We start from the raw sequence: 26,840 nt of genomic DNA on the forward strand, positions 1-26,840 counted from the left end.
GGAGAATATTGACACAGGTAAGCATCTCCTGCCCAAATTTAATTTCTGACATGATACATCTGGAACAAGGATTATGCTTCTTGCATCATTCCTACTACAAGAGCATCAGGTCTAAGAAGACATTTGAATCTTGAATACACAGCAAATAATGCATGCAACATAGCTTAGCCAATGTAAGAATTTAGCCCCAAACTGTGGGCATGCCAAGCTTGCTGCCAGCCCTGCGGGGATGGAAAGCAATGTTTAAAGGAGGTGGCCTGGTTACTTTTTCCCCATAATGCTACAGAGAAGTGGGATCATATGATCTCTTCTTGACACAATCAAGCAGTTTCATGCTGTTTAGGCATCTCCACTGCAGCTTTAGAAATGGGTGACAGAACCAGCACATAGATACAAGCTTACCTGACTATCCCAGGACTACAGTAATGGGCTCAAGGAACTCCCAAGGCCAAAACCTATCAGACAGTCAAGTTGCAATAGTTTGCTTTAAAGAGACATCACTTCTCTGATTTCTTCCACCTCTGGAGCTGGGACCCAGATCAAATAAACTAGAAATTGAGAGATAATTCACAGGTAGTAGAGGGAACATGAAGTCAAGTACAAAAACATACAGAACAGTTAAGCAGAAATAAGCTAGACATACTTAGCACAAGAAAAGTCTGTGCTTTCAGCCTACACCAGTGCTTTGGAAGAAACCACCCAGAAGGGGCTTGTCAGTCAGCTAATGTCTCCTGCTAAAAGAAAAATTAAAAAAGGAGACTGGCTGAGCCCAAACCATTACGTGTTGTCTGCCTAAATCTTCCTCCTCCCTCAGATCCAACGCTGATGCCCCCCAAACCCTCTCTAGCTTTAGCATGGATGCTGAATGCTGACAAAGGCTCCCTTTAGAAGCCTGGACAGCAGAAGCCAGAGAAAAATCCCTCCACCCATCTCTATTTTCATCTCCCTCGCATACACAAACTTTCTTTGCCCCTCCCACCTCTCAAACCCATCTCACCCTCCTCTCCTCAAAAGCGATTAAGGAAAAGCTGTAAAATATTTGCCCAAAGCTGGAGCCTGTTGCTGGGCCCAGCTGTATTGTTGGTAGGAATACACACAGCAAACTTGCACTGTGAGGAGCCCTGCGGGACTCCGGGCACTTCGGGGAGGCTTTGTGAGTCCAGCTCTGCATGCACTAGCCAGACTATTGTGAAAGAGAAACAGAAAAACCGTTACAAACCCCAATGCTCCCCCACTCCCGTCTCTCCCCCCGCCTCCCCAAGTGCCCCCCTTCCACCAGCCGCCACCTTCCCCAAGACAAATCGAGAGGGGAGGGGGCTGCTGCTGAAGAGAATGAAAAGGTTTCCTCAGTTAGATTTAAGGCAACAAGTCAGAGCTGCAAGGAGTCCTTTATCCGCCAGGGAAGCCTCCCACTGATCCAGAGCTGGGCCGAGCAGGGATCCTGGGGGCCAGCTTTCTGAAGGCTGCCATTGATTTGTCACTGGTGATAAGTGAGGCTGGGGCCGTTCCCACCATCGCCTGCAGAGGGGACGACTCTCCCACAATGCCCGGCGGGGGGAGAGGGGCGGCAAACAAGGAAACACAGAACCCAATGGTTGAAAAATCCCAAATGGCTCTTTTTCTCTAACAAGCAGCAACAAAAAGGAGAGACTGTGCTGAGACCAAGGCAAGGGAGGAGAGGCAACGGTGCACGGGGCAGCATGGCCGCTCACCAGCGAGCAAGCCTTCCCTAGGTGAGAAAGAGCAGCGGGCAGTTCTTCGGCCCTCACCTCCAAAGGGCCTCCTAGTGCCAACTCGATCGAACAATATTCCTTCAAAAACTCCCCAGCCGCTCCTTTGCCAATAGCGGGAGGCTTTTAAACCTGCTCTATTTACATAGAGACACTCTTCTCTCAAGCACATGCTGCTGCAAACTTGTTCTTCTGCTTTTTGGGAAGGGAGATCTTTTCTCACAGTACTAAATAAATGAGAGAGGCTAATGAAGCACCATGTCTAAAAGGTGAATTCCCAAAGCAACAGGAGATCTTAAAGGAGCACCAGAGCTCCCCCAGGGAACATACAAATAGAGCAGCAGCTGCCTGGGCAAGACCAGATGCAGATGGGTGAACTGAAAGCAAGACAAAAGGGTGGAAAAAAAAAAAAAAAGGCAGGAAAAAAAAGAAATAATAACAAAAAAACCAACACAACAGTAAAAGAAGTAAAGATCCCTGGCCTTTCTGATGTAACTAATTAGGAAAGACCATCAGAACTGTTTCAACTTGCATTACAAAATGTCTCTTTTGTGCTCCAAGACGTTGAGGAGGTTTGGGAGCACACAGGACACCTTTCCTTCCTTTCCTCACCCTCAGCAAAACCCCTCAGCTAGCTTCTACCCTGGCCAGGCTTATGGCTGAGGCAGACAGGCCTTGTAACACAGCCTGAAGACCAAGAGATTCAAGTCTCCAGATGGAAAAAAGCATCATGCCTGCAGCCTCCTTTCAGTTCAATCTGACCAGACCCAGCAATCTGGAGGATCTTATCTGGCAAGATATTACCTCAGGACAGCTGTGCACAGCTCCTAAAGCACCAGTTTATAATCCAGCATGCTAAAATAAATGGAAGTTGCCAGGCTGTAAACTGTGACATTCATTTTGCAATATTTTACCTTGTATTCAGCCATTCAGAGGCACAGGGCAGATCACTGGGAGCAGTAATTATTTCAGATATCCTAGTTAAAATTTCTTGCTATACAAGAGAGCACAGCCTCCATGGACCCTTAAGATGGGGATGAGCACAATAACAGAACCTTAACAGACAAAATCCCATCCAAAAATTTCACAAGTTTAAACAAAAAACCCCCCAAAACAACCAAACCCCACCCCAAACCTCTCATTCGTATTTGGGAACCAGCCAGCAGCCAGTTAGCTCAGAACACAAGTTTAAAATGCTTCTCGCCAGAAGTATCACTCTGCAGCCAAGAAGCCACATCCTAAACCAGCCAAAGCTTTTGAGCAGTCCTAAAGCGCAACCCAGTTAAAGCCCACTGAAGACTTCTGCCTCCTAACGAGAGAGGACTAAATATCTCCTGAGCTTGGTGAACTAACCACTTGGACCACTGCCACTACTTGGGAACCTGGAAATAGGCTTATGTCTAGCAAGACTCCAACTTGCACACCTGATTAATCTCAATAGCTACATGAGAAGCAGAACTAACAAAGCCAGTTTCAGATGGATTCATCACTAATAGTCAATTTCGGTGCGTCTGTTGCCAAATGGAGGGAGGGAGGGGATTCTTTCATGTCTAACAAAATGCAAACTCATGAGGAATCTTCACCCACAGCCAAGTCGCTTCTGTGGTGCCTTCCCTTTATTGTGCTGCCTATTTTCATGAAACTTTTAATCTCTGGGACCAGTTTTTTGGGGTGAGAAGATATGCACACGTATTGAAATAACCATTGCTTCCATACAAAAGCAGGCTAAAGATGCCTGCGGATTTTTCTCATGAGAAGAGCCTGTATTAACAATATTATTAAGAGCTGCTTCCGATACTACTTCCTGGACAAAGTTCCAGGGATCTGAAGTGCTATCTGAAGTGCTATATCTAAATAAAAGACAGATTCCTCAAAGAGCCCACAATTCATTTCAGCAGACATGTCATTCAGCCCTGGAAGAAGAATTTCTGACACTTCTTAAAAGCCTTTTAAACTCTTCTGCCTACAGAGGAAAAGTTCACCCTACCTGCAGGCATACTGCCTTTTGCTAGAACCGTGATCTCAGGGACAAAACCCATGAAAAGACAGTGTGGTGTCTTCTGTTCAGTCTTAGAGATGCATTTACTGCAGTGACTCAAGAGCCATTTTCCCCTCTGTTATTCCACTGTACTTTGGGGAGTAGGGTACAACAGACAAATCAAGCTGAATCAAGCTTTTGAGGCAATTTGTGAGCATTGCAAGAAGTGATGTTATTCAGCCAAGTATAGAGTACTTCCTCTGATCAAAGAATGACCCAAGCCCACCAGTGCTATAAATGCTACCTAAAATGACTGGACAGCAGTTAAGATGTGGCAGAACACAGGGCTACTTGTCTAGTTACTTCTATTCGTAGCAGAATTTTATCTCCAGTAATTACAGTCTACCTTGAGAAGTTCCTGGGAGTTTTTTTCAGTTGGACACAGACCTTTTTTCCTCTCTTTCCACTCCTAAATTGAAGAGTTATATAGTAATCCATTTGAATGGTTGTACAGTAAAATGACTTTTTTCAGTCAGACAAAAAAACCAAGTACTTCTGCGGTGAGGAAAAAGGCCTTAGTATGCAGTTTATATCTTGACTAAATTTGCTAAATATTTCTGGTACCTTACACTGCTATTCCCAAACACTATAAGAACATAACATTTATTCCTACAGATCATTCTCTAAGTAAGAACATCTGGTACATTTGGACCTTCAGCCAACAAGCCTTGATGAGTCAAGATCAGATCTACTGAAGTCACAGTACACCACTAAGCTACACACCATTACGGTCATGATAGCATACATCTCAACCTCAGAGGCTGAGCTCAGTTAGTTTTCCCATTTCCTGGTCCTTTATTCCAAGGTTGAATGTGGTCCATTAATTCCAGATTCCGAGAAGTGTGCTTAGAGGTTCATTCCCCTCCCTCCATTTTTTATTGTGCACTATCAAACAATGTGGAATTATGAACAGCAACAGCATTCTGGAAATCGTTCCCATGTCCCTCCTTATAACTGCACAAACATTTGGCAAACTGAAATACATAGAAGATGATTTAGGTATCAAGTCCTCAGAAGAGCATGACTGTTTTCCATGGGGAAGATATAATCTTCTGCCCTTCATGCTATAACCTAGTTTCTTGATTTCTTTGCCAGATATCCTCCCAAAACAAACCCTCTTCTGTGCACGATAAGCAAAGGACAGGAAGCAGCCTTGATTTGACTACATTTAAGTGATAACACAGCACTTGGGTCCTCCAGAAACACACTGATACTTGCTCAAAATGGGAAAGAAACTTCAAGACTGTAGTTTCATATCCACCAGTAGTGCCAGCTTAAAGAGCTCCCAGCCCTCCTTCCCCCACTCCCAGTTCCATGACCCCCATAAGCTGGCACAGCTTTGTGCAGCCTGGTAAAAAACAGATCAGGGAAAGTGGTCCAGTGGGCGATGAGCAGTGAAAAGATGCAAATCTGAAGGATCTTCCAACTCCTCCTCACCCAGCCCAGTTTGATTCCTCCCTTCGCTTCACTGCTTGCAGAACCATGGCCTCCCAGCCAAACTGACATACAGTTGGGGTCATTTCCTGTTTAAGGCTTTACAGACATATTTACTACAGTGACTGAAGAGTTATTTTCTTCTTACAGTCTGTTTACCAAGTGTTTGCACATTTAGAAGTAGGATACGCATGCTACTGTGCTGAAAATTCTTATGAAAAGGAATAAACACAGTGAATTAGATCATTCTACACTTGACTACAGTAAATGTTTAAAAATGTAACATTCTAATCTGGGAAAAAGCCACTGACTTCAGTATACAGAAGAAAACAGCTCTTAAGCAACCAGTCACCATGGTTCAGTTCTTTACCCTTGCAAGAAAAAATTCTGTAGACTCCCAAATCAAGTTGTCAACTAACCTTAGAGGAACAACAACGAAAAACAACCAAACAAAAAAAACAAAGACCTAGCCATTAGCACACCTGGCCCAACAATCAGAGGGAACCTTTATGTCACAGCTTGCAAAGCGGACACTCCCAAGTTCTGTACAGATGATCTCCAAAGGTTATGGGGAAAAACACTTAAGCTATTGGGTAAATATGGCCACTGAAGCCAATTAGATATTTACAGAATTCTACCCAGCAATTTAGCTTGCTGCTACAAAGCAGCAAAAAGGAACATTCAATAATTATTATTTAAAGTTGGCCACAGCTAAACTATTCCAAGTCAGGAATCCAGGGTCTAACACTTGGATTCCTAACCAAGTCCAAGTTATGCTTCTGTTCTCAATTTTCTTGACCTTTGTGGTTACATGGTTAAATATCCATTTGCAATCCATCCTAAGAGCTGCTACAGTCAGGATAGGGGAAAGGGTGGAAGAGTCACAGAGGCAGAAGAGATCTTTGTGAGCTGGCTTCAGATATGATACCCCTCATTAGACTAATGCTAACCATTTATTGAACACACTAGCAGCTAATAGGAACATACACTATCTAGGACCAAAACAGCAAATAGATCCTCTTAGAAAGGTATTACATCTGAGAAGAATTTTCACTCTCCCAGTATCAGACTCCAGACACAAACGCATCAAATTGTCAAATCAAAAATCAAATGCAGCATGTCAGAGGAGGGAAAAAAAGGATTAGAGAATGGATTCTCCAACAGAAAGATACTTTGAGGATGGAGAGGACAGGACAAGGAGTATCAATATACAGACTAAAAGGCAAAGCATTTAAGTGGAGCCTCTATTTACTATGTTAATCAGTATTTCACTGTGGGGTTTTTTCTCATTATTCAATACATCTGTCAATTTATTACACATAGAAATTATGAACTCTTCAGAGTTGGGACTGTCCTTATTGTATGCACACACTGCATGTAACACTGTGAAGCTCTGGTTTCCATCAGACTGAATCTTTACATGATCCAATTGACAACTCATGTGTGACATTCAGCCTATGTAGATCTTCCCCTTCAGCCTGCCACATACTCATTCAGGGAGAACAGGAATGGCCGTTTAGGCAGCTTATGTTTCAAAACAGCAAGCACTGTCTTCCTTTGACTAACCAGGCACTTAGCATCAGCACTGCCATTTCTGCATCAACAGAAGGAGGGTGGGATCATGCCTCCCTTTGTGTGCATGCCAGGCCAGGCTTCTCAAACCACGACACACCACTGCATCAGTGGAGAGGGGTGAGGAAAGTAAGCAAAACTTGGATCCAGGTTCTGCAAATAAGGGTCAAAAAACAACTCTTTGCTAGACATCAGTCATTTAAAAGGCAAGATTAAGGAAAAAGAGTCAAGGCACTAGCAAGGGGATAAAGCTTTTCATATTTAGATTGACAAATTTCTCTGGCAACAACTCAGAACATAAGTCTGTGTTAGCCCAAGTAAAACAAGATAGTAGGTCTTTGCTTCAAGTCTTAACGAATAGAAGTTTTGACCACAAAAGGCATCACCAGTTAACGTACTGCACCAGTTACAACATCTATAGGTTGATCTTTCACCACACTTCGACACTAACACAGCAGTAAAACTGTCATACAAGTACAATACAATAAAAAGACCTATGCTTACATGAGCCATAGAAACTGAATATTGGGCTTGAATTTTCACCTTCCCTTGTTTCCAGGGAAAGTCCTTCCAAATTACTGTTAAGGCAAAGAAATGCAGCAGCAAGCCAGTGCCAAAAAAAAGGTTGGTCTTGCTCCCTCCATCCTTCCATAAGGTCTATATTGATCAGCTCACTGAAGAGCAATTCTCTTCAGCTTGCCAATACCACACAACCTGTGGTGTCACTGGTTTCACCATTTTGCAGAAAGTTCTGTGACAGATCAACAAGCTGAACTGACTCATCCAGCAGACAGACACACAGACCTAACCAACGGGACAAGGGGGCGAGACCGCTCTTGTGGGGCAACCCATGGTTACACTAGATTAGGGGTAACATGAAACCACACCCCGTGGGTCAAGGAAGCCCTGCAGCTAGAGGCCAAGCCACATACATTGCAGGCAGAGAACAATCCTCAGCAGTGACAACGTCCTAATACCCCCACCAAAACAACAACAACAACAAAATAAATCTCTCTCAGAGAGATATCAAGTTTACTGAAAGCAAAAGACAGCAGGAGCAAAAATTCCTCTGATTCTGATATTCCAAAACATGGGCTTTATATTACCCTAAAACTGTATTTTGAAGACAATGTTTCCCCTAAAGCGAGATTATACTGAACTCTACTCCAAATCACTAATGTGCCCTTATAAGTCATTTGCAGTTACATTCCTAATGTCACCTGAAACAAGCCACTGACTGCAGTCCAGGCAAGCCACATCTCCACTGTCCAGCCCATTGTTTAATCGTTCTAAGTAGTATGTTTAATTTACCAAGGTTAAACAGGAGGAGAGGACTAAACTGGTAGAGGTGAAGGAATAGAGGACAGGAAAAATGCAATTCATAATCCATAAGTCATTTCTTCTAGTGCCCTTGCAAGAGACATGGATCCACAGGAAGGCAAGTGGGTGATAATTAGGGACAGTTGGAACATTGTTTATTTCCTACTAGCAAAGGCAGCAGTTCAGGCCTCCAAGGATAAATCAAATTTCTTAACCAGATGGAAGACATTTCATTTCCAAACATCAACCGTACAACAATGGACCACAGAAAGGAAGGAGCCAATTCGCAACAGCAATAAGAAAACAAAATTACTAGAGATTTTAGAGACGGGTTCTCATAAAAATCTGCACTTACAAAGAGCCTCATGTTGCATCAGAACTCGCACCACATCCCACCACAGTCAATTCAAAGACACTTTTATTGGCAAAACAAGCTCTGCAAGTGTTACCCACATGTAAGAGACAGCACACTTGAGTTTCTCCCAGAAGTGGATTCAACAAACGAAATGCCTGCCTCCACAGAGGTTTCAACAGAGAAGGCTATATGGCATGGAGTCCAATGATAGAAATGCAAATATTCCAAGGAATAATGGTTTATTTCTAGTGAGGTAAGTGTTCTCTTGCTCTTTCTAATCTTCTTTTATACTTTACTCCCAGGATTAGAAGGTTTCCTTTTCAGTCTCTCCTTTTACTTCTCTTTCCCAGACATTTACCGTTTGATTTATGGTGTTCTCCCCGTATCCAACTCAAAGTTGCACATGCCAGTTCAGTATATCGTAAGAGTCTGACTTGATTTTGCACATTTCATTTGATACTATCTGCCAGCATAATAACTTTGCACAATAACTTGTGGCAGTCTAGCTGGCTAGTAGGTTTGGACTTTTTTCTGTTACAGAAACTTGTGTTCTGGTTTAGATTCAGACTAGTTTCTCAAACAGATGGATTTTGGATTAAGTTATTTGCTTCGTTAGCCTCAAAAGGAGTGCCAAATCCCAGAAACAATGTTTTTGTAGGAATGGACAGCGTTTTCATTTGGTTTCAGTCTATGGTTCTCTAGTACTTTTAGGTGGAGACAGCTTTTGCTGCTTTGGCTGAGACAGCACCAAAATCAAGTCTTTTTATGCAAAGCTCAGCAATGGAAATCCTTTCAGTTCTACTCTGTAGCCATCACTACACTGATTTCATAGATTTAGTTCTATCACGTGTTTGCACAACTGAAAATAAAAAAGTTAACGTCCCTTTGGTTACAATGTAAGAACATACAGAGCTCTGGAGCTCATTCTTGTGGAAGTCAAATGTTTAATTTGCCATCAAATAGTATAGCAGGGAAATCTCAGCATTGTATTCAGTACTCATGGTTTGAGTAGTTGAAACATGTCTTACTTGCTAGAGCCACTACATAGCCAGCACAGCCACATTGGCAGGGAGCCTTAGGTATGCAAGGGCTCCTGAGGCTGGTTAGTGCGGGGCTGTAGAGGGACCTTGCTGCATACCTACCTCAGCCCAGTCCCATCCTGCAACAGAATAATTCTCCCCTTATGGAGTTACTGTCATTTCCCTCCTGTGAGCCACTCCCCTTCTGCTTGTCTCTAAAGGTCACAGAGCCATATAGCACATACCTTAAAGGCTTTGGTATGCAGCCCACAAGGTCAGAAAAGCTGGCTCCCTAGGCATATCTGGTCTTCTGTGGTGTAATGGTGATGGCCCTCTTTTCTCACAAGACTTTAATAGGCAGTTTTATCATTGCTACCACATTTATTTTAAGATCTTGACATACAGGATGCAGAGCATGTTGTTATGACATCGTTCAAGAAAAAGCCCAAACCAAACCCAGATATCACTCCATGCCTTTCCCAGATTAACCTGCAGGACCAATGCACTGCAGTACATTAGCTAGCAAACGTAGGTGTTTTGGCAGCTGTCCCAGTCACTTAATCGGAAGCCTGAGCTCAGAGGCTGTTTTGCCTGAGCGGGTAAGTCAAGATGCACATACCAAAGATGTCATCTCTGCCTCACTCCCTTCCTTGCTCGAAGGCTTCTGAGTACTGTTTATTTTTATCCTATAATTGATGGATTGTACATAGATTTAACTTGCCCTGTATCTCCCATTAGTTCTATACTGTAACTGTGTTAGATTTGGCCTTGGGTACCCGATTAAGCTAAACAAGGGGTTTTGCCAAGCGTTTAAAGCAGGCAAGTGCCTGCCACCCCCTCTTCCCTGCCAGTCTGTTCTAAAGCATCTGCAGCACAAAAATTGCTCATGGGTCATTCCTCAGAAAGTTATCATCTGAGTTTCTCTTCTTCCTCCAGCATACTTATTACTGTCATCAAGAGTTTGCTTCTCCAGCACAACCAACTAACAAAAAGTTACTACACAGTATCAAGAGGAATTACCCTTTTTTTTTTTTTAAAGACATTCTTTTCTAGCTTAAATGTTTGCTCCCAGAATTCTGAAGACTTGTGGGTGAAGAACTAACCATAGCAAGCAAGAAAGGAAGTATGAAAAAAAAAACCACCCAACATTTTCTAGGGACAATTGACTGGAAAACTTAACCTAAGGAATTTGCTTATTTTATTCTAGTCTGGAATTTGCACTAAGAGCAACAGAAGATTACAGCTCCTCATCTTCCAGTTCACAGGAGGCAGGTCACAAAGAAGAGAAACAACAGCCTTCTCTTGCGAGTGGATGAGGCACTTCAAGCCAAAGACGTTTGTAGTGGAAGGTTGCAGAAGGCAGGGATCAACAAGGTTGTTCTTCCCTGCTTGAGTACTGGTAGCATAGAAATTACTCAACATAACTGCCAAAGATACAAAGATGACAAATATGCCCATCTCGAGGAGTTGAGGCACAGGCAGGGGATCCACCTGCTCCACAGATAAAAGAACCCTGGGCCTGGAAAAAAAAACCAACTAAGACACAAAACAATAAATACCCAAAAGGCCTAAAGGCCTTCCGTTATTTAAGGTAATGCTGACTGCAGGTCTGAATTCTTCCTTACACTCAAAAATGCAGTGAACAAAGGCCTACAGACAGTGTTGATTCATGACCAGTGACAGCTCGAACTGGAACAACGCATGAGGTTACCACCCTTGTGGTGGAGACATCTTAGCTCAGGAATCAGCTGTTCATGAGTCAACACCCTGTTGCAACAGCCCTTCACTGGTACAGGAAAGAACTCAGACCCAGAGGCAGCCTTTCCTACAGCCCAGCAAAGATAGGAAAGGGCCGTAACCTCACCAACCAGTCCAATTCAGTCCTTCCCTGTTTCCAAGTCAATGCCCAAGAAAAATCCCTTTACCACTTTGACTCTGCTCAAATCAGCCTGCTCTTTCCTTGTATTAAACTTAGGTCTGTTTGCAGGGCAATGATTAGTGCCCTTGTCAGGAGACCTTACCTAGTCTCCCACCTATTCCCACATCATGCTTTCTAAGATTTAGACACTGAATATTTCTATTTGAGATCCATGACAAACAAGCAGATGGTCCACTAGCATCCCTATTTGCCAATGACTATCCTCTCCTGCTTCTTGGCTACTAAAGCCTCCAGAATGGCAGCCTCCAATCTATCTCCCTTTCCCATGCTGCAAACTCTTCAGTTTTCTCTCACAGCCAGACCCATTATGTGTCTCCTCATGCTAATAGGTGCTACATTGATCAAGGCTCTTTTAAAAAGGCAGCACAACTTAGGGGCGTGTCCTCTAGCCGTAAGAAAATCAACTCAGGCTTTTCAAGAGTAACAGGCTTCAAAAATCGCAGTCAGAAGAACACAATCTCTCAGGCCTCAAAAACCTCATTTCCTAAATTTGTCAAGCCTGAAGAAGTTGCAAACTCTGAATCACAAAGAAGGGCTAGCAGTAAAGCTGGCTTCCTCTTAACAAATGCCATTTTACTTAAGAGAATTATCCCACCTCCTGGTTCAACCTCAGGAGCTTGGAACAGAAGCAGGAAATGACAATCCTGAGACTTCATTTTCTTCCCTGTCCTCAGAGCTGCAAAGAAAGGATTTGACTACTCAGCAGTTATGGAAATTCAGAACTAAAATTGGGTGGGAGCACAAACAAAAAAATGAAGGTGTGTCTTTATTTTATTCTAATCCTAGATTCCATGAGACACGGTTCTGCTACAGTGAATGGCTGCACCTTAGGCAAGAACCTCTCCCAGACACTACCAGCTGTCACCAAGTCAAATGAACTGACAGAGCTGGAGATTCAGGCTAGAGGAGCAGAATACATATTTCCTTCTAACCTTCTTGCATAGTCACACGATGGTTCTTATGAGCCTTTCAGAGAAGGAAGCTGAGAACATCACATGTTTATGTTTTAACAGTTCTCACTAGTGACTCACTCCTTCACATAGCAATTCTTAATGGAGAAGAGGAAGAGAAGTAGCCTCCTTTTCCAGGAAAGGTGTTATTTTCTGCCACCAGTCTTGTTGTTTCTGTACCCAGACTCCTTTCCAAACCCAGAGTAATCTCCTATTCTCACTTTACGCCTTTTTCCAAGCAATCACCTCCAACCTCCTAGCTTCTCTCTTCAACTCTGCCCTCCCATTTCATACACTTTCCAGACAGGACTGTCCTCCAAAATACCTTCCCAGACATCCCACTCAAAATTCCTTCTGGCTGTATGTGCTCCCAAGCCTGACAGGTTCCCCATTCCACTGCTGCAGATAGCTCCATCACCACTTCTCTCTCATGGGCTCACCATCTCAGCACTATGCCAATATCAGTCTCCCTTTCTACCACTGTCCCCATTGCTAAGCTCCTGATATGTCTTAAAATCACCCCACTAGGTCAGGGGCTGTGCCGTTGAGGGTCCCTAACAAGTTGTCACATCCTCCTTTAAATCATTATTACAGTAAGTCTTTCTCTGCCTCAGCAGTTAAATTCTGCTCAATGCTCATCTTCACTTTCAAAATTTCCATCTTTTATACTACCTAATTAACAACTCTTTCTGCCATCAGATCCCATATAATTATTCCACTTGGATCTCCTTACACGGCTCTTCTGTTCCTTTGCCAGCTCAAGTCCTTGGCTCTCATTTTCAAAATGCCTATCTTTACTTCTGTTAATATCTGTACTCCTATATCCCCCTCCCTTCTTCTCATGGTTTACACTACTCTTGCATCTGCTTCCTCATCCTTATTTCCACAGTTACCGGCTTTCAGTAGTCTTTGATGCCAACTCCTACCCAAAAACCCCTCTCTATCCTTGTTCTAAGAAGTGATTGGAATGAAAAACTTTCAGAAGCTTTTCCCATTAAACCAAAGCTAAAGGAAATTTAATTAGAAAGCTATGCTATTTTAATATTGGACCTTATCTATCCCTCTAGAATTATCATATCCCTGATCCTTATCAGATGTCAGATGTCCAATTTAGACTATAAACCCTTTGGGGCAAATGTAGCCTCCTCCTCCATGTTACACAGAGCCACAGCACTTAGAACAATCCTTAAGGTAAGAAAAACACCTCAGAAATTCAAAGAACTTGATTTTGCCAAGAGCAGCACCACTCCATACACTGAGACTTGAGAATGACCAGAGAAGTTAAAAGTACTCACTCTTTGAAACTTCAAAAGGCAAGAATAGGGTTCCCTCCCAACAGAAATAATGTCTGATCGTGTTTGTGAAGAGAGGAGCTGGGTACAGACTGCACTGAAAAAGTTTTTCCATGGTATCTCTAGCTCCTTCCTGCCTCAAGTCTCCAAAGCCATCACTTATCCCCTTCGAAACAGCAGGAGAGTCACTTCTTTTTTCCTTCCCTCTCCAGAAGGAGCACAGCAGAAATAAACCTCGAATGATAAATTATGCACCACCTTTGTGTGGCTGCCTCTTGGCCAGACGGGAAATTTTTCTCCCAAAGCCTTTTGTTTCCAGCTTTGATCCCAGTGTTGGATCCGCTCTGTTCAGCACTCCCTCGGCATGGAGGTGAAGGGAGAGCTGACACAGGCCAAGTTCAGGCTTACTGCAAGTCACAGTCAGATCTTCCATTAGCCTTCTCCCCTCCCCCTTCCCAACTGGAACTCTCCTTGAGTTTGAAAAGATCCTATTAAACATTTTCCAGAGGGCCTTACAGAGGATACATTATTTTGATGGATGCTGGGACTAAAGGAGGAGGATTTCTAAGTACAGTGAAATAATGGAGTTTGTTCTAATGGGTTTAAGAGATGCCCGGGGGCACCAAGTAAGTTCCTTCTCTGCAAATCAAAAACACAGAAGACCAGAAAATGGAGCCGAACAACTAAACGCCAGGAAGCGGGGAAATCGGGCTCTATTTAACTGCTGCTCTTGGTTACAGCCAACTTCAGGCTGCTTGGAAAAACAGCACACACACACATCACTGGCACAAACTTAACAGGAGAAAACAAAGAGACAACAGGGGTCAAACTGGGGGTGGCAAGTAGGAGAAGGATGCAAGGCTGGGTCCCCACCCCCTACCAGAGAGTCGGATCAATTATCCTTGAATACTAACAAGATTTCTGATTAAAGAACTGCTGCTATGCAATAGAAACAGAAAGCTCCAGCAGCTGGGAGGGGCTGTCAGGCAGTAACAAAGAGATACAGAAGACTATGCCCTGCTAGGGCATACGAAGGAAGTCACCATGCTGGCAGCCAGGAGAGAGGTCTCCTCTGTCTGGAGTCATGATAAAGTCTCACTGCTGGTAAATTTAACTCCAGGAGTAAAACTTCACCTTGACACTACAGAACATGGGGTCTGTTTTCAGGCAAACACATTCTTTACTGGAAGCTTTGCTGGACAACATTTCTTTAAATAACTTCATCACTATAGTACAGGGAGGTAAATGTTACTCTCATCCTATTCCATTCAGGGGAAAAATCTGGTGCTTCTTAGTTCTGGGTGTTGCAACATCAGAAAGTTGCTATTAACATGTAACAGCTTGAGAAGCAAGAGCCTGCACTGTCTTTGGTCATACATTTTTTTACAAAACTGCAATTTGCAATACAAACATTGAATATACATATACAGTACTGTCTGTTGATCTTAATGGTTTGTTACTTGCTGACTGGTGGCTAAATACAGAAAAACCTAATGACCTAAGAAGCTCATGAAAAACAAAAGCTTCTATTTACTACTTTTCACAGCCCAAAGTTCTACTAACATTAAGCATCCTGCTATAGGCATGTATCTCATACCATCGGAATCAGGCTCACGAGTGTTCAATCCCCTTTTTTCTTTTTCTTCTATTTTAAGCAATAAACACAATTCCTTGATATGAGGAGTTTCAGTCATCCACAATTTAGCAAGGCATAAGTCCACAAACGTCAGCTCTGTTCAATGTTAATAAAGTCTTAAAGAAAACTTATTTTCTTTTCACCTAGGCTCACAGCAGCTAAGGAGTTCTACTCCTCACAGAAGCACCAACTGCAGCTCAAGAGTCTCTCAGACTAAATATACAGGCTGGAATACTTCAGCATTTAACAGGCAGTTCTGCATCACAGAGGCAAAAAAAATGCCTGGAAAGCTGAAAAACCTGAACATGAACTCACCCACAACAGGATGGCAGCCAATTACACCCAAGGTAACAGTCCTAGAGCGACCAGATATACAGCATGAATAAACCACAAGCCTACAGAATCACAAGCCCCTAGATCCATATAGTTCCCGTCTTTAGTACGGAGAAATGGAAATCTACAGGGAAGACGATACAGAAAGAAGAGATTCAAGAAGCATTACATTGCCCAGTCTTCACGCAGTAGAGACAACAAAATCCCGTAAAAGAGTAATGCCTAACATAACAGCCATGTCAAATAACCACAGGCACTGCAGACACAAAAGCAAGAGCCTAACCATCACGCACATTAGATTCATGGACAACAATTACAATTAGAGTTCTCTGCCATGATTTGTGTGGAACACAGACAGCCACTAAATACAGTATGCCAATTAATGGAATGGGTTTGCTGTATGCCAGAGCTCCAGCTCTGGATGTCGTATCAGGTAAAGCCAGACACCTTAAAAGATGGTCAGTTTAAATGTGCATGCTATGTGCGTATATATCACTTTATTATGTAAAGCTCTTTGAGATAACATAACAAATAGTTAAGGTGGAAATAACAGAGGACTAGAGAAATAAAGAGTCCACTTTTCTTACATGTTTCTTTTAACAACACTTTACTTACCAATTCACCCTTTCCAACAGAGAGTCAGTAAAATTTCTGTGGTTTTATGAATTTTTTGATCATCAGCAAAATAGAAATATTAGTAAAAAGAGAAATAACTACAAGTCACAAGCAGCAGAAGAATTCAACGAAGGTGTAGGACGTGCACTTACTTTTTAAACCTATTTTTAAAACCTTGACTGGTTTTTAAGATAACATCTCTTTATCAGCTTTTATAAGTGTTATGAAGCATATATTCTATTGTGCTCAATGGTAAGTTGCATTCTAGGGCAAACGGGGTTGGCCTTGGGCAAGACAATTTCTACTTCACTTCCCACATTTACAAAACAAGGATAATATTTGCCTATTTCACAAGAGCGCAGGAAGATTCAAGAAGACTATCAGACTACAGATCATTCTCATAGAATGAATGTTTTAATTGTTTTTTAATGTTAATTTCACCAGTCTGGAGAAATACAGGTTTTTAGGAGTAAAAACAAAATACAAATCACTTCAATTTCTTCTTCTTAACATACAGCAAGTACTGCCTTCTGGTTTGAACTACAAAAAACTGGATAATGTTTATAGCCAACCACTTTTTCTTCTGTAACTTCAATGAACACAGTGTAGAGAAATAGCTCCAAGTTTTCTGAAATCCCATTTTGTGGCCCACATGAAGAGAATATCCCTCTTCAAGGTTCACAAAACACTCTGGAAATGCAAGCACTTTACGTAACTAAGCACCTATTTATTTGGTTGCTGCATACACCCACACTCCCAGGATGCAAGAAGGGATTCTCTATGGCAGAAGACAGTGCTAAAGCTCACAACTGAATGCTTTGGGAAAGAAAATATAAAAGAAAATTGCTTATCTACACTAAATAAATGAAACAATAACATTAACTTCGTACTGGAAGATTGATGCTTTACGCTTTTCCACTAATGCTACCATGTTTTAGTAGACACAAAATTGTTTAAAAAAACCCAAAACTACAAAAACAAAACAAAAAAACCCAACCACCACCACTTATCAGCCTCCTGCAGCACCTTACTTTTCATTTTAGAAGAGTGGGTATGTTACTTAGTGCCACCACCACTTTGACAAAAAGAAACAGTCAAGAAAATTCAGGGTGATCATGAGATCTATGAATATCATCCAACCTGATCAACAGTAAACCCAGGCACTCTTAGCACGCCCAGGAAGTAGAACATAATCAGCTCCAAGTTGACAACAGGGAAACAGTCGTTTTGCACTTGGCTGAGAGCTGCAGAACCAATAGCAAAGCCAAGCACACGTAGTGGAGATCATGATTCCCACAGCAGACTCTATTTCTATAGAGGTATCACATTCAAGTTTGTGACTCTAAAACGTAGTCAAGATGCTTGGGGAGTAAAGCTGATATTAGCCATGTGTTTTTCTGGCAGAGCTCCAGGAGCCGGAACTGCAAGCACATCACCCAGACAGGTTCTGTGACATTCTGTATTTATATTAACACAGACCATCATAACATCAGGCCCTTCTTCATCACCACACACCAGCAGCACATGCCATTAGCTTTAAATTCTCTCTATATACCTGTTTTTACCTGCAATGCATTTTTCCAAGAGCTCAAGATACTTGCAGATTTTTTTTTTTTTTTGGCAGACTTCTCCAGTTTTATCTGCCACTATCCACCAAAAGAGGGTCAAAGGTCAATCTTGCAGACTTGTTTGCTTTACCTGCTCCTCTACTGAGGCACAGTGGTAAACGACCAAGCTCTTCTAACAATCTACCTGTTTGGCATCGCGAGTTCCATGGCTGTGCATGCTTTGTGACAGTTAAGCTGTACACCATCCCCGCAGGTACTTCTAAGGGACAATGATGAAAAATTTCTAGCTAAGGGGAGGAACACCAATTATCACAAACTTTGGCATCTTCTCTGCCACCTCCTCATGTTTTTCCTTGCTTCAAATAGGAAAAAAATTGCTCAGGAATTGTGTTCTTATTGCAAAGCGTATCTTCCCGTGAAGGAAAGAGGATACTCACTTCTGGAAGCAGCTGGCACATCCAATCACAAACTCACGTTCATTTGATAAGAGAGTACAGGAAAGTGCACTGATGGGAGAACTACTTGAAAGAAAGACAAACTGCCATAAAAAGTGTCCCGGAGACATCAAGGCACAGCCACCTACGAGTAAACCTGCACTTTACAATCAGACATCCCCCACATGGCTGTTAACAGCCCAGACACATTAACTAGGAGCACCTGGGTAACAGCCAAAATAAAACACATCCAGATCTGCACCTACACTAAGATCTATGCTTTAGATCCTTCTCACTCCTAGACTGCAGCTAAGTATTTGTGTGGCACTTGAGAACTTAAGAGTACTTCTGGTTTCTAAAAAGCAGATTTTCTGATCCACAGAACTGCAGCCTTTCCAAGCTGGTTTAGCACCTTCTTCAAAGACTACCTGCAATTAGGTTTCTTGTTAGAAGAGAAATAATATTATGTGAAACCCAAACTCCACGTGATTGTGCCCCAGAGGCAATACTTGCAGAATGATGGAGGTCAGCAGCACTACTGCAAATGCTTCCCGTAATTTCAGAGTAGCATAGGAGAAAACGGATGGGTGAAATTATACAGCAGCTGCCAAAGGAGTGAAGGGAGAGAAACGAGGTAGGTATCTCCTCTCCACACCCCTCCCCCAAAAGCCTTCCAACTCCTTATAAACAATTCCGCGAGGCGTTTAGATGTGTCTGTCCTCCTCCACCGGGCGCCCTTGTAAAATACCGCACAAGACGAAGAAACAGCAATTGCTTTTCAGTTGATAGAGCAACCACAAAGATAAGTTTTCACCGGCGAGACTTCATGGAACCGCTTCCCCGCTCGCTAAGACCGCAGCGAACCCCTCCCCTCGCCACTATTTTTGGTACCGCTCCTGCCCCGGCCCTACTCTGCCAGGGCGCTGCGGGAGGACTTCCAGTCCCCGCCGAGGCGAGGAGAGGCGAGGCGAGCCGAGGCAGGTAGCCCGGGGCGCCGCCGCGGAGCCGGGCTGTACCTTTAAGGGGCCCGTCGCGGCGGGTGCGCGGCTGCATTCCTGCTCCGGAGCGGCGGCTGTCCCGACACGCCGGGCACGGCAGCCTCCGAGGCAACCTGCGCGCCCGCCCCGGCCCGGCCCGGCGCTCGCACCGCGGGAACAAAGCCCGCGCCCGCCGCCGCCGCCAAACTTCCGTGGGGGGCAGCGGCCGCGTGGGCGGCGGGGACCCTCCGGCTGCCGCCGGGCCGGGCCGGGGCAACGCCGCGCCGCCTCGGGACCCCGCGCCCCGGCCTGCCGGGGGACCCCGCCGGCTCCGGCCCGCCGCGGCCAGGGCACGGGGAAGGCGAGAGCCCCGCGTCCGGCCGCGGGACGGGGCACGGACAAAAGCGCGGCGGCGGGGCACGGCAGGGCAGGGCAGGGCTCCCCGCCCGGCGAGCGCGGGCAGGTGAGCGGCGCGGCGGGGCAGGGTTCTCCGCCCGGGCAAGGCTCCCCGCCGCCGAGCCCGGGACGGCGGCCGGGCTCCCCCCCGCGCCGCCGCGGGGCAGAGGACGCCGCGGCAGCCGCTTACCTCTGGCGCGGAGCAGCGCTCCCAGCAGCAGCAGCAGGAGCTGCGGGGGCGCGGGCGAGAGGCAACCCTCGCCGCGCCGCCTCATGGTGGCAGTCCCCCCGGCCCCGCGCCCGGGCCGCCCGCAGCGACGTCCCGGGGCTCCTCCCGCGCGCAGCACCCCGGTCCGGTCCGGCCCGGCCCGGCCGCCGCTCGCTCCCTCCCTCCCTCCCTCCGCAGCCGCGGCAGCTCCCGGGGCTGGGGGCTCGCTCCCCGCTCCGCCCGGCCCAGGCCCGGCCCCGGAGGAGGAGCCCCACCGGGGCAGCCCCCGCCCCGCTCCCCCCCAGCGCCGAGGCAGTTCGCAAACTTTCGGCGCGGCAGAGGCGGTCCCCGGGGCCGCGGCTCTGCAGCGAGACACCCCCCCCCCCCCCCCCCCCCCCACACACACACACACACACACCCCGTCACCACCCCTTGGGGCCACCGCCCGGCACCGCGGCGAGACCCCCGGGCTCGCCACGAACCCCCGGCCCCTCTCCGCCCTTGCCGCGGTTACGGCTCCCTCACCGCGGGCGGGGAAGCCCTTCCTAAAGCGGCCCCGGTCCTCGGGGCTCTCGCTGTCCCAACTCCCGCAGCGCCGCCAAGGAGCATCGCTCCGGGCTCTCGGCTGCCCGCCGCAGCGCTGCCCGGTATCCTCCGGTGGCTGAGCGGTTCCCCCGTGCGCTGCCACCACTTCCCGGCTTGTGCCAGCTGTCTGTACCCAAGAGAAGCGACAGAGCCCTTCTCCCTGTCCCACCCCCGTTTGCCAAAGACCCTTCAGGAACGGAAAGCCTCTAAGCACCTCTCTCACGAGCCCTTTGCCCAGCATACATGTTGCTATCTAAGAGAAACGTTTCATTTTTTTCCCTCCGTTCGTGACAAGTGTTCGGCTGTTTGGTGTTTTCCTTACAGCCGCGGTGTCCGGAGACAGCTGATTGTGTGTGAGTCTCGGATACTCTAAAAACAGAGCTAGGGTCGTTGCCTGTAGGAGTGGAAATTAATGCCTGAACAACTGTCTTGTGTGCCTTCTGGTCTCTGTGCTGCATTTAAAAGAAAACAGGCTTTCACTGGACATCATCGTTAAAGCCAGTTTTACGATCCTCTGTGGCACGATTTGGCATTTTAATACATAGGGTTGGCAATGCAAGAAACTGTTGTTAAATAATTAATCTCAGTTGATTTCAAAGTATTAACTTGAGTGGAAAGCTGATTCAGATAGTCCAAACTCTAGACCACAGGGGAAGATGGGAATTTTGTCAAATTGACACCAAAGGGCCAGTGATAGGAATGGTCTTACTTAAAGCCTTCACAGAGATGAATCCAGGGGAAGCTGCAATTAATACCCCCCTTTAAAGAATCACAAGAGCAAGTAAACAGCACAGCATGTGACTGAGAATTCTCCTATTAATTAAGTGTAAAACAGTGAAGACAAGGGATATTACTAAAAACGTCAACATAAAATTAAAACAGGGAATGAGTCTTGACAAATTGAGCTCAATGTAAAGAAAAAAATAATCCAACACAGAGCTTCACTGAAGAGGACAAATCCCAAGAGCAGGAACACCATAAGAAACAGTAGGCAGCAAACCATGCATAAATTTACAATATATGAACCCCAAAATTTAAAAAATGCAGACGTTTTGCTTTATATGCAGAATCACTGCTTCGCGATAGGAATAGATCGACTTTACATAGCCTAAGTGCAATAGCACGTAGACTATGGCATTGAATTCTATGTATTTGATAGGCAAAGCGTCCAAAGTTGCAGAAGAGTAACGACAAATCCAGGTAGCCAAGAGGTGGAGAGATTAAAAAACCTCTCCATGCTAACATTGACCCAGAAGCAGTGACAGAATGAGGCATGGAAAGAATATGCAATTACTGTAAAGAAATGAACTCCAAGATACCAGAGTTTAAGATAATTTAAGTGGAAGAGTTGGGAACAGTGGTTTGAGCTAAGGGAGAGAAAACGTTAAAATCACTCTATCTGTCTGTTGGCTGATTGGCTAGCATGCAAAACTCTTACTGCATCCCCCTGAAATACAGGGCAACATAACCAAAATTAATTTAAGTTTATATTCTCTACTGAGGCTAGATCCCCAGGTAGCATAAATCAGAGCAGCCCTGCTGACTTCAGGCTCATAGAAGCTTGTAAGAAGTTTAAACGCCTAAGTACTGGATGTGATAAAGCACAGACACAGGGCCCAGAACTTCCTGATAATTATATACTTAGGTCATGAAACAGTCTTCCAGCAGTTGAGATGAGTATTTTCCTGTGTTTGAAACAAAGGCCTCTTGCAAAATATTGTCCTAAACACAAATAAATTCACGCGTTAGCTCTTCAGTCCTCTCCCCAGGGAACAAATATTTTTACCCACTTGTGTTGGTTGAAGTGTGTTTACCAGTCTTCTGCATCTTGTGTTGTACTCTGGGAAATCACTTTCCTCTCCAAGCTCAACTTCCCTAAATTACATTTCTGTCTTATAAATCATTTTGAAATCCCCTGGTGAAATGTTAGAGAAGTACATAGTATTGTCTTTCACAACAATCTCCTAAATAGGTTGCACTTGAGCAGATAGAAATTTATATTATAAAACTCTCAATTACCTACCTGTTGATACAATACTATGATTGAATATAGCCCTGGTTCCGTGTGGGATCTTTGAGGAATAATTGTAAAGTAGATTTATGCAGTGTCAAATTGGTATTTTTGGTGAAAGAAAAGTAGAAGGGTTGCTAAGTATGCTGGTAAAATTTAGCCATTATGCTTAGGACTTGCCTTTTTCAGACCAAATAACTTTAAGAAAGACTATATAAATTTCAGAGTGCACTTCAGCCCGTGCTCAAGGTAGGTACTTGCTTTTACCCACAGCTACGAGGGAGGAACATTATTAAGTAACTCGTAATAATTTATAGATCACTGATAAGTGATATGTAACGTAAGTATTGTAAGACAGATGAGAAAGAAGTAATTAAAATATAATTAACAATTAATTTATATGACAACATGCTTAATCAAAAAACCCCCACCAGTCATTATAAAGGGAACAGGAAGAAGATTATTATTCTAATAACCATTTCAGGACATAATTCTCCCCCCCTCCAAATAGACACATTAGAGAAATAAACTAGTGCAATGACAGAAAATAACTACTCTGAAATAATACTAAAAGTTCACATCATCTTCAAAGTGATTTTAAATAGCAACCCTGTGTTAGGAAAAAGAGAACCAAGGACATGGTGTCATTGGAAAAAGAAGAAAGAAAGGAACCAGCACCAAGTAGGATTACTAGGAAAAATACACTTTAACTATCTTAAAACTGCAACGACCTTAAGAAGCGGTTAAAAAAAAAAAAAAGAAAAAAGAAAAAAATGGGATGGACAGTTTTGGTCTTACCTGTCAGAGTATTTTTAAAGCATTCAAATGGGCCCTTCCTTGGGAAGATGTTTCTCTGCACCTCAAGTTTCCTAGAAGAGAACGATAGATCAGATACCTTAATTGCTATGTTCAGAGGTCTGGAGCAATCATCTTTTAAATATTTGAGATAGAATGAATTAACTTTATAGAATGAAAAAAAGCACAAGGAAAATGGGCCAAATGCATTTGCGCTAAATCAGGTTCCCTTTTTTAAAGTAATGTTAAGCTCACTAGGAAGGCAATGGACAGGATACATCTTGTATGGCTTTTTGGCACTGTCTCACAAGACACTTTCATAGAATGACATTTTAAATACAACTAGTGGAAGGTGTGCAGGCATCTGACAGAAGGAAACCATAGTAGTCATTAGTGGTTATTCATCAAAATGCAAAGGCACCTCAGAAAGATACCTTTCAGAGTCTGTCCAAAGCTCTGTTTTGTTTAGTATGTTCACTGACAACTTAGATGCTGGAATATTTATGCTTGTATAATCTGTGCTAAAAAATCTGATAACCTCAAAACAATGGCAGGGGATGCAAACACTAGGAAGGATGAGATCAGACACCTCAAATGCTATTGACAAATTGGACAGGCTGTCCAAAAACCAACACAGAAAAAAACAGTAATGAGAAATATAAAATATTATTCTTAGGAAACAGACATCAACAAACGATGTGAAATCCTGAGTAGACAGAAATACAGCAAAAACAGATCTTAAGGTTGTATGGATAATGAGCAATATAAATCAACAGTGCAGCGCCACTGCCAAAAAATGCATTTAATTCTGGAATGCCTTAACAGGTGTGTCATATACAAGACAATTTATTTGATTTCTTAACTTCACACGGTACTGAAGCCCCAAGTGGCATACTGTGTCTGGTCCTGGCTGAACACCTTAGAAATATAAACACAGCTGAAGAGAAATAAGAAAATAACAACAGGAACTAGAAGTTTAGAAAACACACCCTTTGAGAAAAAGCTGAAGGAATTAGATTTGTCTAGTCAAGAAAATAAAAGCTTCAAGTGAGATGCAGCTTTCCACTACATACAAGAGTATTAGAGAGATGTTGATCAGCTATCCTCTACGGCTACAGTAGAAATACATGAAAGAGTCAACTTGATTTGTGACAAGAAATGCTTAAAAGATTTTGCTGATCAGCATTCCAACTAAGGATTTTTCAACACTGGAGCAGACTGTCTAGGGGGACTGTGGAATCTCTTCCACTGGTATCGTTTAGAACAAAGTTCGATAAGCATGCAGGTGCTAGCCTTGATATGTTTAGTCTTGATGCAGTGCAGGCTGGACTAGGCGATCTTTCGGGACCGCTCCCAAACCTAAGTCCCACAACAGATATAATTCAGAAAACTGACTGGAAAGATCATTACAAACTCTGATTGACTCTGGTTGATCAAATTCTGTATTACTAGTGAGCTCCACTAACTAAACAGAAAAGCCAGGAAAATGGCAAGTTGTTCCCAACAGAGCTCTGGGTTCAAGATAAAATCATGGGTTCTGTGCTATCAGACTACAGGATTTTCCAATGGCCCTTTTAATTTCTATCGATATTCCACTGCTACATTACCCCCATCAGTTCCCTCTTCAGTATCACCAGTGAACCAAAAAGGTGGTAGCTTGGAATACCAGGTAAGTTAAAATTAGTCAAGATTTTACCCATACATAGGAAGATTCAGTTAAACAGTTGGGCCTCTGAATTCACTGTTGGACATGTAAAGAAACAGTTTAATTTTCCAAACAGCTGAGGGACCTACAGCTTTCCCAGCTGGTGACGTAGTTTGTAAATTATGGTCTCTGTGTTAAATACATTAAATAAAATTTTAGCATTGATTTATATGTTATGCTACCACTTTTTCCCTTGTTGCCTTCCCTTAAGTTTTCTAAGCAGTGGCACTACTACTGTATACCCAGATATGCTCACAGGCGTCATAAACATTCAAATCCTGTCACCATTGTCCTTTACAGTGTTTCACAAGTTACTGCCCACTTACTGTTAAGAAAACAGTAATCAATGTGCCATCTTCTGCAGTGTTGCCACAACTGTTTTCATTTACAACAACATAAAATTCAGGTTAACAAGTCAGAGCTTATGTGTTATTTCATTTTTTTCACCTTTCATTTATCTGCTGCCTTCTAAGCGTTCCAATTGTACATTTATTTTGGGAAACTTTATGATCATTTCATGGACCATCATTAATTCTACTTTGCAGTGTAGATTCATCTGACCCCCTCCCTTTTTTGTGTGTGTGTCTGGAAGGTGGGACTGAAGCCAACCTGCCAGGCTGTTCAATCGTCCACTCTGGGGGGAAAAAACCCCCAACTGAGTAGATTGACTCTCAAACTAGGGGAAAAAACCCAACCCAAACCTTTCTTCATGTTTTCTTTGAGATGGCAGCTCTTCCTGGGTGTCTTGCAAGCTGGTTCTGCTCCTTTTGCCGGTTCCCTTACATCCTCCATGTAAAAATAATGCAAATACACCCTCTTCTATTTCTGATGAGACTCCTCCCTGCAGTGAAATGGCAATTACCCAGGCCTTGCACAATGTCTGCATTGCAAAGGTAGCCTGTGGCCTAGCCTTAGGAACAAGCACAGCTTAATACCTTGACTCTGGCACAGAAAAAAAAAAAGAGAAAAAGAGGAAGAGCATAAAAGGAAAATGTTCTTTTAAAAGCTAGCAATAGAAGAATTCAGTTTGAAGGAAGAAGCCTAACTACCTTTATTCTCCAAACACATTCAAATGGGTAAGTAGCAAGTTGTGGCTCCTAAATTAATTTTTGACTGCACAGAGAAGCATTTTCCAAAGAACTGAAGACCTGTGTCTTTGTCTTCAAGCTATTAATGTAGTTTGTCATCAATCGTGTCTGTATTCAGATAAAAAGTTTGTGGTAGAAATCAATCACATAGAAAGAAAGGTGACCTTACGTCTCGGTATGTGGAATATCTCCGATGGGCTGAGTTTTTCTTTCTCAAAAAACTAGAATACATTAATTGGGCCTCTGAGAGAAATGAGTAGTCATGGGAATAGATGTGAAAGACATAAACATATCTTTCCCTCAGCTCACAAACCTTTCTTGTTTGCAGAAGCCCTGCCACTATGGAGATGAGTGACATGTAAAAATGTAGACAGACAGATAAAGAGTGTTTTCTTTCTTCAAGATGATTCAGTTCTAATACTTTACTGGCACGATGGGTTAGGCAAGTACTGCCAGCATGCACAAGATATAACCCTTGAGTCTTTCTGATAAGAGATAGGGCATGTCAACCATCTGCTTTCCTATCAGGTGGCTGAATCAGAGACGCCTTGTAACACCTCTCCCTCTCTCATATTAGCTCTTGATAAATGTGAATGAGGGAACAAATTAATTGCTTCTTACCAGCACTAAGTGCAACCTGAATAAAGGCACAGGTGGGATCAAGATCCAGAGTTGCACACACCCTCCACATGAGTCTGAGATTAGCCATCCACGCATATGCATACACGTCCAACCTCCCTCCTAGCCACATATACTTGTGTCCATGTCATTGCAATGTTAGGATTTTAGGATACTTGAGCATATTAACACAAGATTAACATTCTGAGAGTTCAAGGTGAT

At 43.7% G+C, this 26,840-nt stretch overlaps 1 protein-coding gene across 3 annotated transcripts in view; it reads right to left on the reverse strand.

The window, feature by feature from the left end:
- LRP4 (LDL receptor related protein 4) overlaps positions 1-19,976 on the reverse strand; it is an 84,407-nt gene extending 64,431 nt beyond the window's left edge. For all 3 annotated transcript variants that reach the window (XM_049825534.1, XM_049825533.1, XM_049825535.1), the window contains exon 1: positions 19,799-19,976. In XM_049825534.1, coding sequence (XP_049681491.1) covers positions 19,799-19,883 — 85 coding nt within the window. In that variant the 5' untranslated portion in view covers positions 19,884-19,976. The remainder of the gene's footprint in view (positions 1-19,798) is intronic.
- Between the last annotated feature and the right edge of the window lie 6,864 nt (positions 19,977-26,840).

This window comes from Accipiter gentilis, chromosome 22 (assembly GCF_929443795.1).
Source record: "Accipiter gentilis chromosome 22, bAccGen1.1, whole genome shotgun sequence".
Classification (NCBI taxonomy): Eukaryota; Metazoa; Chordata; class Aves; order Accipitriformes; family Accipitridae; genus Astur; species Astur gentilis.